Source organism: Micropterus salmoides, unplaced genomic scaffold (assembly GCF_014851395.1).
Source record: "Micropterus salmoides isolate LMB-PRFRI ecotype aquatic unplaced genomic scaffold, ASM1485139v1 Ms_hic_scaffold_13, whole genome shotgun sequence".
Taxonomy (NCBI): domain Eukaryota; kingdom Metazoa; phylum Chordata; class Actinopteri; order Centrarchiformes; family Centrarchidae; genus Micropterus; species Micropterus salmoides.
In genome coordinates, this window is record NW_024040374.1 from 34,309,631 (window position 1) to 34,322,854 (window position 13,224).

The 13,224-nt window shown below is 40.9% G+C and overlaps 1 protein-coding gene across 1 annotated transcript in view; it reads right to left on the reverse strand.

Annotated features, from left to right (window-relative positions):
* lmnb2 (lamin B2) overlaps positions 1-11,213 on the reverse strand; it is a 38,710-nt gene extending 27,497 nt beyond the window's left edge. Inside the window, exons 1-5 of the mRNA XM_038716923.1 lie at positions 10,802-11,213; positions 3,819-3,955; positions 3,501-3,657; positions 2,989-3,114; positions 1,861-1,959 (exon numbers count right to left, since the gene is read on the reverse strand). Coding sequence (XP_038572851.1) covers positions 1,861-1,959; positions 2,989-3,114; positions 3,501-3,657; positions 3,819-3,955; positions 10,802-11,014 — 732 coding nt within the window. The 5' untranslated portion in view covers positions 11,015-11,213. The remainder of the gene's footprint in view (positions 1-1,860; positions 1,960-2,988; positions 3,115-3,500; positions 3,658-3,818; positions 3,956-10,801) is intronic.
* Positions 11,214-13,224: the final 2,011 nt, after the last annotated feature.

A 13,224-nucleotide genomic window follows, 5' to 3' on the forward strand; every position in this document is an offset into this window, starting at 1 on the left:
TAATGTTTGAAACACTAGGCTTAGTGGGTGCTGCTCACTTTGTTTTTGGTTATAGCTGAACAGGTCAGAGAGGGTTTTGTTTTACTTCTTAATAGTTGTGGTAGTAGTAGTAGTAGTAGTAGTAGTAGTAGTAGTGGGTCTCTCTTGTTTGGAGAGACCTCTTTATGTTATCAGTGTTTTCCCTAGGATAGAGTTGTAGCAGTGGAGGTCAAGTGAAATTTTTTTGTCATCTGCATAGTGCCCCTGCTGTTTGTCTGAATATAAATACCCAATGCAATTTGTCAGCAGCAGTGCTTTGTCCATGAGCATATGAGGCACATTAGAATAGCTTACAATTTCAGTGTTTTCAGTCTTACATGCACATATTTGGTGGTCGTGGTGAGAAAATGCGACTTTTTCCAATGACAAATATGCAAAATCACATCATTTGGGACCATTATTTTTACCATATCTGTGAACAAATAGTTGGAAAAACTAGAGCACATTATAAATAAACAACAAACAAAAAGCTAAGGACTAAACTTGCAGAAGAATTTGGCTGCGGAGGCACTACAGGCTAACCGTTCGATTTTGGAAAAGTTATTTAGCTTTAGTTTTCGTGCTCTCTCCACAGTGATTTTACTTTCATGGCACAGCACCCAAGCCTTTTTGGGCCTCACCTCCTAAACCTTTTAATGGCAGGGAAACCCTGTAATATGACCTCCGGATCATTATAGATAGGATTGTTCATGTTGCCTTTTGTCTCTCAATTTACAGGTTTTTACATTAATCTGTAGAAATTTAAGTGAAAAATAAGCAACATGAAGAACCACCTCCCTTATTTACCAAGCATTGAATTTGCACAATAAAATCCAAAAGAAAAGTTTCCTCATTGGCTTAAAAGAGACTAGTTTGCATCACTAACTTGCTTACTAACCTCAGCTCCTCAACAGTCAACACCACTGTTTCTTTTCCTAACAACCAGTCTAAAAACTAAAACCTTTTCAACTGTTAGGATGTACAGTCTGTGTACAGGGCAGAGCTGTAGCCTATACCAGTTTAGTCTAAGCTTGTACCTAATGTAGCTAATGTTACGTTACATAGCAGCTACTGTCAGTTTCCCTGATCAGCTGCTCAGTCTGAAAGGGAGGGTGGACATTTGCAAGCGCTAACCAGCTTCACTTTTCTAGCTGTTTGGGAAACAAGAGACAGACTTTTCTTGGTCTTGAGAAACTGACACTGTAACCCAACACATACACACAAAGTATAAATTCACACTACGGCATGGCCACAGAAAAGACTTGACGCAGGAATATAAAATGCCTGTTACACTTGCTTACCATCCCACAACCGTCCCAAATGACAAATCTTATAAATGTTTTATGACACCAGCTTGTGGAGAATAGGAGTGGGGGCTGAGAATGCTCACACAATAGTTTTTCCAAGTCCTGTAAGCTAGTTTAGCTGGTTAAGGCTTGCTACAGTTACAATTCCCAACTAAAGTTATTCGAATTTTCTCACTGAAACACCAGAATCAGTAAAATCAGATAAAATTGAAACCTGACAAAGTGAAATCTAGGACAAATACATGATGAATATGGGTGTTAAATTTAATACATTTTAAGGAACCTTCTTTTTCATAGATTGTATATTTAAATATATTGTTTCTATGGCCACAGGCGAATGTGACTGTGCATGAATGTGCATTTCTATTTCTGATGACAGAGGCACCTTAGCCTCAGTGAGTGAATGTGATGTAGTGTAAAAGCGCTTTGAGTTGTCAGAAACACTAGAAAGGCACTACACAAGTACAGACCATTTAGCATTTACAGAAAAGACAACAGCAGAAGTGACAGCAGCTATAAATTCCTCCCAACATACCTGTAGTGCTTGTGCCAGTTTGAACTCATAGTCCTGTCTGACTCCTGAGTCCACCTCCACTATTCTCTGCTCCTGTCGACGCCGAGACTCGCGCACCTCCTGAACACAGGAAGAAAGATGGGAGTGCCACAGAAATTTTACAGGTTTGGTCTATCTATTAAAACAATCTTTAGATGCAGATGAGACTATTTCTAATTAAATTCCATTCTATATACTCTGCATACACAAAAGGTTTACAGTAGAAATTGCCTTTAGAGAGAACAGAATTGCAGTGTTTCCCCTAGGATGGAGTTGTAGCAGCGGAGGTGGGGCGATTTTTTTTTTTTGTGCGCGTAGTATGTCTGATTAGAAAGCCCCAACACAACATGTCTCAGCAGTATTGCTCTTGTGTCCATGAGCATGCAATGCACATTAGAATAGTTAAAATTTCAGTGTTTTCCCATAGGCTTTGTGAGCTTTAGAGGAATGTTTTGGTGGTGGTCGTGTTAGTCATGGTCAGGGGTTTGGGGGTTTGGAGAAAGTAATTTGGTTGGTTATGATGTTCTCCACAGTGATGTTACATTTATGGCACAGCATGTTTTGGGCATCTCCCCCTGAGCCTTAACAGCAGGAAAACCCTGTTAATATGAATTCAGAATCATTATAGATACGACTGTTTATGTTTGCCTTTTGTGTCTTCATTTTACAGCTTCTGACATTTATCTGTAGACATTAATATAAAAAAATAGGCAACATGAGAAACCTCCTCCCTTCTGAGGTACATTTTATTTGCACATTAAAATCCAAAAAGAAACGTCTCCTCATCAGCTTAAAAGGACTAGTTTGCATCACTAATTAGCTTTACTGAAGTCAGCTCTTCCAGTCACCACCGTCCTTTCTTTTCCAAAACCACTTTTTCAGACTCATCTGAAACCTGAAAAACTATTAGGGTGTACAGTCAGTGTACAGGACATAGCTGTAGGCTACACCAGTTTAGTCTAAGTTTGTACTTAGCTCTGGTAACTTGAGATGAGAATTTGTCATTGTTTTCTACATGATTAATCAGAAAAATAACTGCTAGATTAGTTGGAAATAATGATTTGTGGCAGTCCCATGCACATGTCATTGTACTTCATACACACAACTTACCTCTTCAAACATGCTCTTCCTGAACTCCAGCTCTTCACTCAGTGATTGACAACGGTTCTCCAAGTCTACACGCATCAGTGTCTCTGCCTCCAGCTGGCGCTTAGCAACAGCATGGCTGTCCTCTGCCTATACAACACATAACAGTAAGGATTATTAGCACATGGACACTCCAACACAAGTTTAACTGACTGACCCATAATGAGCAGGTTGTGGTAGAAAAGCTGCAAAGATGTACATATTAAGCTGCATTTCCACCAAAAGTACCCAGGACTTTTAGTACCAGGATGTACTTTAAAGGAACTAAAAGGTTCCTTCAGCTCACTGTTGTGTGCGTTTCCACCGCAGTCTAAAGACCTCCGAAGATTAGGAAAATTAAGCAGCTGTCGTATACGCCACACAAAGCGTTGGACACGCATCATTATTTAGTAACCACGATCCATGAGAAAAAATTTGGATGTACCATACCTAAATCTTCCCTCCTTTTTTCTGAACAGAAAACCTACAGTACACACCTTAGCCAGCAGGCACTTGACATCAGCAAGCTCAGACGTCAGAGCAGCATTCTGGCTTTGAGCCGTAGAAAGAGCTGCTTCACTCTTATTCAGCTGGCCTTCCAAACCACTGGCCCTGGACACCGCAGCGGCAAGATCACTGTCCTTCTTCTTGGCACTGCAAGCATGGAGGAAGGAGAAGACTGTTATTGTGTCAAACTGGCCATTGACCTTGTCCATCCAAACGACCCTGATTCCAAATGCTTACCTGGTCCCCAGATTAATGCGACATCAAACAAAGGAATTTGTGTGATAATAAGGTAAACTGGACCATATTACCTGCGTGTGGCTTCTTCCAGCTCAGCCTGAGCCTTGCCTAAGTCTATCTGAAGCCTGGCTCTCTCTTTGGCAGTTTCATCCAAAACCCGTCGGGCATCAGCTAACTCAGCCTCATACAGAGCCTTCAGCCCTGTCACCTAAAGAAAAGGACACAAATTAATTTCAGATGGCTTGGCTGTTAAAAAAGAACAATGTACTGATTGACTGTGGAGTGGATCTGTGAGTATTTCAAGATGTGACATCCTGGAACTAATGTGTACAGTTCCAAAGGTTTGTCAAGCTTTATGTAACCTGTAGTAAGATGTGCGGCTCTGGGGCCGGGATTTCCAAACTTGTAATCTGTATTAGGCATGGGCCAGTTACCACTTTCAAGGTTTCCCGCGGTATAAAAAAAGTACAGGTTCCAAAACGAGTTTGGTCTGAATCAAGCGCCAAACTTCCAGTCTCCGGGCTGAAGCCTCCCCGGAAGACCAAAAACCTGCAATTCATCGAGTGGCCACTTGAGGCTGGCTGCAGAAGGGAGTCAATCTCCATTGACCCCCATGTTAAAATGCCCAACTTTACAGCAGAATAAAACATGTTTACAGCCTGGTTCAAGAAATGGTTTTAGTGTATATAGCTAACTGTGAGGGGGGTGAATTTTTATAACTCACCTTTTTAAAGTTCTGCTTTATTAGGGGCGTGGCAGCTGTCACTGCTAGCCGGGTGACTGCCGTCTGTTAGCTCAGCCCAGCTAATACACGGAGCTCTGAGGCACAGTCTGTTGGAGCTGTTTGGATATTTCTACATGCACATACCGGATGAATAACGGCAGGCTGTACGTTTTATTGGAAATGGAACCTACAAGAAGTCAGTTTTTCTGGTTGGTGAGTGAAATTCCTGTATTTTATTTGTGTTAACAATATTTAAAAGGTATCGCTGTCGGCATATAGCTTGTAAGCTTAGCGCGTTTGCTAATTAGCCAGATACAAGCGGCCCTAAACTGCTAACGATGCTAAGTTAACGGGAGTTAGCGTGTTCTGACTAGGGCTGGGGCAATTCGTCAATTACATACATGCATTACGTGCGTCGCTGCATCCGGTGTGTGATTATCCTGGACAAGACCGCGCCTTCGACCGTCTAAAGTTTGGAGTATTTCAGACAGACATTCAACAACGTGCTGCTCCGTGTGCTCTGCGAACTGGAAACAGCTTCACTGCAGCACAGCTGCTGTCCACGAATAGTGAAGCAGCACGAACATGTGAAACGAAAGTATCCCGCAGCACTTTGTCTAGACGGCAGCACCGCAAACCGTGTTTACTTTCTGTCGCCACATAAGCACGGCACATTATCAGCACGAGGACACGTAGTATTTCTTCATTGCCTTCATGTTAAAAGTCATTTCTGCCCCGCTGCTGTCATGGTAACGCTCGGCTGTTTCATATTTTCTGTTTATTTAACGGCCACGGCCAACAGCTGAATCTAATTACAGACAATCTGTGACTGTCCGGACAGTCTGTGAGTCCTTTCAGGTGTTCACTGATCCAGAAATACATTATCATAATGCATTACTCAATACTGAAATGAATCCATGTCAGAAACATTTAAAGTTTTAAGTAAATTAGCCTAATTAATGTCTGTTATCACAGCACATCAGTGACATGGAAATTTGATTCATTTTAAGATTTGCTGCTATTGTCAGTATTCTAATGTGCTTCATCAGTATGATTGAATAAAATAGATTTATTGATTAGACATGTTTTTGATATTTATTTTGGATAAATTGGTATGTTAATCGAGTAATAGGCAACTTTTCTTTCTTTAGAATAAACAAAATTAGTCGTTAGATTAATCGAAAAAATAAATCGTTTGATTAATCGACTTGAAAAATAATCGATATGAACAGCCCTAGTTCTAACCGCAGCTTTTAAGGACTCGAAGACAAGTCAGCAAGAAGACAGAAGCCAAAATGTATTAGATTAACCTTGTGTTAGACCTTAGGGTGTTAATACTTTAAAGAAAAGGCGCATGTGAAGTTGTAAAGTTAAGGCACGCATGTATGTGTATATTACTGTTGTAGTACTCGAGACCGGTCGTAAGACCACTTTGATGGTCTTGGTCTTGACTCAGACTCGACCGCATTTGTACTCAGTCTTGTCTCGGTCATTGAGGACCAGTCAAGACCATAACTTTGGGAATATCAATAAATTGCTTTTGCATTGTCTGATTTATGTTAACATCCTAACTTTGATTGGATGTAAAACTTATTATTTCATATGCAACCAGCAACACTAATTAAAAATGTGTTGTTACCATTAATGACTGTCCCCCCCTCCCTGCGATGGTAAGCATGGAAAAGGAGTGTTGAATAAAGATGCTTACGCTGATTTCAGCTCTTAGTGTTTGTATGTGGGTGTTTTAATGGGAAAGCAGGTGTAATCTTTCAGACCCACCGCTGCGCTATGAGGTCCATTATTTTCAATGGCTTGGTTTGTTGCTGCTTTGAGCAACACGCACCACACGGCGAGCTCGCGCGCACGCTGCGGTCAAAGTAGTTGAATATCAGCGCTGAGCATATTCCACACAGTGCAAATCGCTTCTTTTCTGAAAGGGCCTTTATGGAAGACAGAACATAGTCCTCTCAAGACCTTCAGTCACTGAACATTTAATGTTACATCATGTTGCCTCCTCCTGTCTGTGTTGAGAAAATGTTGCCAGGTGTAAAACACTAACATACATCAGGAGCTTATAGACTTTCAGGACTATAGGCTACCAGTTAATATTATTTCAGTTAACACTGCACTCAATTTCACATCATTTTCACTAATACTTATGTATGGATGTGAGTGGATGACAGTAACTTCAGTTTATTCAGGCTTGATGTGGCTTCAGTCAAAAACAGACTGGCAGTGAATGTTGAACTTAAAATAATCTTGAACTGAATGTTCAATTATTATTATTATTATGAATGTTGAACTGAAGCCAAAATAAAAACGGTTAGGGTAAATTGCAAATCGAATCGTAATCACAATATCTGGCAGAAAAATCGCAATTCGTTTTCCCCAAATGGTTCAGCCCATCCAGGCCAGCGGTCAGAAGTCAGACAACTTGCAACTCGTTTTCAAGCTCTGTATATGTGATCGCTGCCTCACATGTACTTTTGGAAGTCCTTATTTATTTGAGGAATAAAAGTTTTTTTATTAAAGGCCTCTGTTGCATCAGCTGAGAATCTAGGACAATATAAATTGCTGTAATACATTTCATTGGTTAAAATTTTAGGATCAGAGCATTAATTTTCAATAGTCTTCCCATTTTATTTCTTTCCTGGCGGGTTTTCTCTAATCTACAAAAATAAGAAGAGTTTCTTTCTCCTTCCTCGATCCATTTTCCTCTGGATCTGATGAAGGCTCCATTTGCTTTTCTTGTACAAATGTTATCTAATTTGTTTTTTTGTGTAAGTAGCTTCCTTTTGTCAGCATCTGTAAGTGTGGGTTTATTACAGCAGAGACGTATCTCTCGTCAAAACTACTCAATTGTCTCAACGATCATCAAGGCCTGGATGGCTCTGAACTTTTTAAATTTTATGATCACTATATGTGGGGGTTAGTGGGTCCTCCATCACCCGTCTCCAGATGATACAAAATGCAGCAGCGCGTCTTTTAACGGGCACACGTAAACATGAGCACATTTTCCCTATTTTAGCCTCATTACACTGGCTGCCTATTCAATTTAGGATCCATTTTAAAATTCTGTTATTTGCTTTTAAATCACTAAATGATCTTGCCCCGCCATACCTCTCTGAGCTTCTACACTCTTATAAACCCGTCCGCACTCTCAGGTCAGATGATCAGCTGCTCCTGACTGTGCCTAAAACGAAGCGTAAGCTCAGAGGGGACCGTGCCTTTGCTGTTTCTGCCGCTAACTATGGAATGATCTGCCTTTGTATGTAAAACCCATCTTTTCTCTTTGGCTTTTGACACCTAGTAAGATGTCGACTTCATTTACTTGATTTTATTTGTTACTTTGAATGTTTTTTTATTGAATAGTTATTAATTGTGTTTGTGTTTATTTTTCTGTACAGCACTTTGGTCAACTTTGGTTGTTGTAAAGTGCTTACCAAATAAAGTTGGTATGGTATGGTAAATTGGTCTCCTTTAAAAGGGCGGATTGTTTCAATTGTTTACTGAAAGAAATTGAAGTTTCTTATTCAGAATTTTAAACATTCCCATTTGGAGCTTAAAGACAGAAGGTTGAAATCTTGAGTAATTTCCTAAATTGTATTTAACCCCTTGGCAATACGTTTCAGACTGTATAAGCTGACATTGAATTTCCAGTAACACTTGTTTCGTTTGTGATTACTGGGTTTTAACGTTGGACTAATAAAGCAGTGTTGAGCAGAAGATATAAAGCAGTCAGATACTAAATCTTTTACACTGTCAGAGATTAACCAAAAGTCAATTATTGATTTGATTGAACCATCCGGCTCAAACCAAGAATTTTTTTTAAGTTAGGAAGTATGATGCGTCATGAGTCAGACAGATAATGAGTGCTACAGAAACCGACAAAATGAGGGTTATAGTGATGTTATGAAACTTGGTGGGTGAGCAGTCTAACCATTAAATACCACATTAAGGGATCCTCCTAATATAACATTAGTTGTGAATAACTTAATTTTTTAATAAGATCTGTACTTGACAGAACGCACAGGATCCAGTGACTCTTTTTGAATGTCACCATTTTCCCAGGGAAGTTGTTCAGAAGGACATGATTGGTTACATGACAAAAGAAAAAATTCTCAACACATTGATTGGACCAAAATTTTTCATCCGTAGTGTGGTTTCCTTCACAGAAGAGAAAAACTGCCTCTCTTTTAATCCTGTCTCTAAGGCCCCTTGCATTGAGTGAAATGATGCATGTTTTTACTATTTGTAGGAACTTGTTTTAATTCTACTTCCTTCTGCCTCCTTCAGTGCTCTTCACACTCACAGACCTAACGTACCTCTGCTGCAAACAAGACAGTGTGCCCACTTCTATTGGTCTCTCCCTGGTAACTTTCTCCATCAGTAGTAGGCTACGTTGTATAAAGTTGCCGGAAATAAAACAGAACTTGTCTTCCACGCAGCCCTAGGCTACACCACTGCTCTTGCCTCCCAGTCAGCTGGTAGGAACTTACGTTCAGGTCCTTGCACACTGCACATCTCTTGGTCAGACGCCAAAGCTCATCTCAGTAGTGCCTCATGGTGAATTGCATTATTACTTGCCGATGTTTAGCTTCCTCTCCTTTCCGCAGATGGTGCACGGACTCGACGATAATGTCCATCCTGTTAGCCCAATGTGGAGCAATTTTGAGTAGGATCTGCAGCACTCTCTCGTATTTTCATTTTCTTGCTCTTTCATCCAGCGCAGTTTCACATACCAGTGCCGTTTGTAACGTTCTAGTTCCAGGACTCTCTTTTAAAGTGATGTTTTCTGTCCCAATTCTTGTCACCCATTATTCCAAAGTTTGAGTTTTGGACCGGCAGTCTTATTTCTTTGCCATTAAACTCCATGCTTTTGGCCACTTGTGCGATCATGGCACTTTTGTTTTTCATTTGCACATTGAGTTCTTGTAACGTGGCAGAGAGGTAGTTAACAGCTTCAAGTACTGTAGCACTAGATACCTCTGCTTTGTTTTTAGATTTCTTGAATGAGACAGGTATTTTAGTAGGGGTGTCGGGAGGAGGATGGCTCACCTTCTTGGAGGAGGTTTCCATGTTATTGCCATCAGCATCCGTGCAGTAGTCATGAGGGAAACATGCTGTTGCAGCATTAGCTTTCCTAATCTTGTTAGATAGTGGCATTTCAGAGAGTGTGGAACCCGCGATGAGCAAGCAAAATGGCTAAAGTATCCACAAAGTTGTGTGGGGGGAATTTTATTATGTTTTAAAAGAAGGCCTATTGTAAGAGTTTGGGGACAAACAAACAGAGCTCTAGATTACCATGTGCTCAGTTCGCCATCGTACCGGTAGTCAGCGCTGGTTAAATTTACACAGTACCATGGATAGGAGTCACTCTAACCTGATTGACAGGTCGCCAAGGTAGCGACTTGCCAATGACAGGGTAGTCCCGGCCCAAAGCATGCCCTGCTTTATCATCTATTTTCCTCTAAATGTGACCATAATTTACTAAATGAACGTCCTGCTGTATAGAAGAAGACTTGAAGCTATCGGATGAGACCACAAACTCATTAAGGAAAGTGTTTACTGAGGGAATAAATCAGGTGAGAAATAGGGTCATTTTACAGTTTTTTTCTAATGGAACTGGACACATTTTTGCAACCAGAGGACCCATGTTTTTCCGTTAAATTTAAGGAACAATGCCAAATGACAACAAACACTGTGTCAGCATGACAGGTGTTGCTGTTATTCATCAGTCTTACTAATGTTACCAAAAGAGATTTATAGACGTTAGTAAATAGCACAGCTACACTGACACAAAGCTTTAGTTTAAAGCTACTGAAACATGTTGTAAATCAAAACCTAAAACATAATGTAGGGAATGCACGTTGGCCATTAAGTGAATTAAGTTACACAAAGAAATCTCATATTTATCTGGCGCGCGCAACCACCCGCTCCATCCTGCCGGTCTTGTTCCGTTTCAATACAGATTAACACATGTATTAACGTTAAAGTTGTTAAGTGAATGTTAGGGCAATCTGTGCACTGACATTTGGCTATTAACTTAGACAATAATCAAGCAAATCATTAACTTAACGTTAGTCAGTTCACATTTTCTTTTGCCGCCCATAATTAACATTTACTACGGTGTATTATAAGTTATTGCTCTATAGTCATTTTGATAATTCATTCTTAGCCAGACGTGGACCATGTTGTTTAGCCAAATTCACTGTAGTTAACGTTAAGGTTAAAACTTAACGTTAAGCCAAGTGATCTGATGTTGTGAGGCTACATGTGGAATGCGAACAGTTCAATCTGGTGTTACACTATTGTATTTGTTGGACTCACCTCTCTAGTAGTCACCTCCTCCTTCTCAGACACTTTGACCATCAGCCGGTCGTTCTCCAGTTCCAGTGACCGGACACGATCTATATACACAGCCAGCCTGTCGTTCAGGTGCTGTAAATCTTGTTTTTCTTGTAAGCGAGAGATCCGGGTCGGGGAGAGAGGTGTAGAGGCCGCCGACCGGCCAGCTTCACGGCTTGGGGTTGCAGTAGCCATAGCGGTTCAATCCTTACTGTGCTTCACCACTAACTGAGCAATATAAAGCAATCGTATCTATTGGCTTCGTTAAATGAGGTCGCAAAAACAGTTTTTCTTTTTAACTAACGATACGATGTCAATCAATACCGTGTACCGTGCTCATGCAATGTCTCAGAGTTGCCTGAAACAGTGATGTGATGCCAAGATGGCCGACACCGCTATCAAGACCGCGCCAAAAGCACAGAAAACTTCCTGTCCCGCAATGTATGATGGGAGAAAAAGAGAAAACTGAAAAGCGACCCCGCAGATTTGAACGGAGAGCAATTTTCTTCTTCTTCTTCTCTGGGTTTTATGGCGAGTCGCAACCAACTTGTTCAAGTGCATAAGCCACCTACTGTACCGGAGTGTGTAATATCAAGGTTTTAGTACTTCAGGTTACAGGTTCAGTGAAACAAAAGGTAAATAAATAAACTGAAAACAAAACTCAACAAAACAAAACAAAATTAAATCAAACAAACAAAAAGGCTATATGTTATGATCTAATCCTGTAGATTTGAGAAAATTAAAGAGAGCTTTGCAGCACTCCCTTGTTTCCTCACTCATCCCTAAAATCCCTTCTAAATTCAATATATCGTGTCACATAATGATGATCTTTCTCTCAGAATTATATTTACTACACTTCAGGATGACATACTCGACATTTTCAGGAACATTATAAACCTCACATTTATCAGACACACATTTTGCCATTAAATAAAGCGTTGATTTTAATCCAGTATGTCCAAGCCTTAATGTTGAAAAAGCCACTTTACTACATTTCCCTTTGAAACCCTTCACCTTAATTGATTCTGTATGCTGTAATAGTGTCTCCCTTTAGTGTCTGTGTCCCACTTCTTCTGCCATACGTCACTCACTGCTGTTCTAATTAATGATTTGGACTCTCCTTTTCCAAAGGGAACTTGCATTATTTCATCATCTTTTAATTTCAACGCTGTCTTTGCAATCTCATCTGCTTTCTCATTCCCATCAACACCAACATGAGCAGGGACCCAGACAAATTGCACATCAACTCCAGCTCTTTGTATTCTCAGCATTATTGTACATATTTCAATCAATAGATCGTGAAAGCAACACTAAATCATCTGCATACAGCAGACCACTGATCTCTGTGTCGTTCAGGAGGAAGCCAGGTGCCGTGGAACAGTCTAATTGGTTTGCTAGTTCATTGATATATAGATTGAAGAGAACTGGACTGAGATTGCATCCCTGCCACACTCCCCGGCCCTGGGAGAAGCACGCTGTTTGTTTTCAATCTTTATGACACATTCACTTTTTGTATACATGTTCTTAATCAAATCATATGTTTTTCCTCCATGCCACTTTCAAGTAGCCTATAGAAAAGGCCCTTGTGCCAGAAGGAATCAAAGGCTTTTTGGAAGTCAACAAAACAGGCATATACCTTTATTTTCTTAATGTTTCATTCTTGATCTATTAAAGTCTAGAGGGTAAATATATGGTCCATTGTGCGGCAATGTGGCAAAAAAACAATTTGGTATTTATGCAGATCCAAGATCCAGGAACTGAAGAAGTCTCTTGAAGGAGGGAGTCCAGTCCAGTTGCCCTTGACCTCAACCTTCGTTGGATAACTATGACCTGGATGACTGAGAACATTCACAGGCATTTATGCAGAATATTGTGGTTATCAAGAAAGCTGACAAGTCATTTGTTAATGATGTTGCAGAATATTTTTCCCAGGTTACTGGATACACATTCTTCTGTAGTTATTTGGGTCATATTAATCTCCGAATTTATGAATTGGGTGTTGTGATGTGGGGACAGAGTGGACCCAAACGCAACACTCAGGAGGAACAGGCTTTATTGAAGGGGAAAAGGGGTTGAGGTAGTGGGAGGTGAGGGAGAGGCGGACGCCGGGGAAACACAGGCACTGGGGAACTGAGGAGACTGAGACAAGGGAGCCGGGGGCACTGGGGACCGAGCCAGGAGGACGCCGTGGAAGAGGTCCGAGGGGAGAGGGCAGGGTGGTGAGCCCAGCTGACTGAACGGAGGACAGAGGTGAGTGAACCTGGAGGGGAGACGGACAGACCGACAAGTTTAGACACTGGGGAAAACAGAGTACAAGGAAACAGAAAGCGGGGGGGGGGGGGGAAGCACACGCAGAGGAGGAGACACAGGGAGGCAGGCAGGCCAACACCAGGGGAGAACAGAAT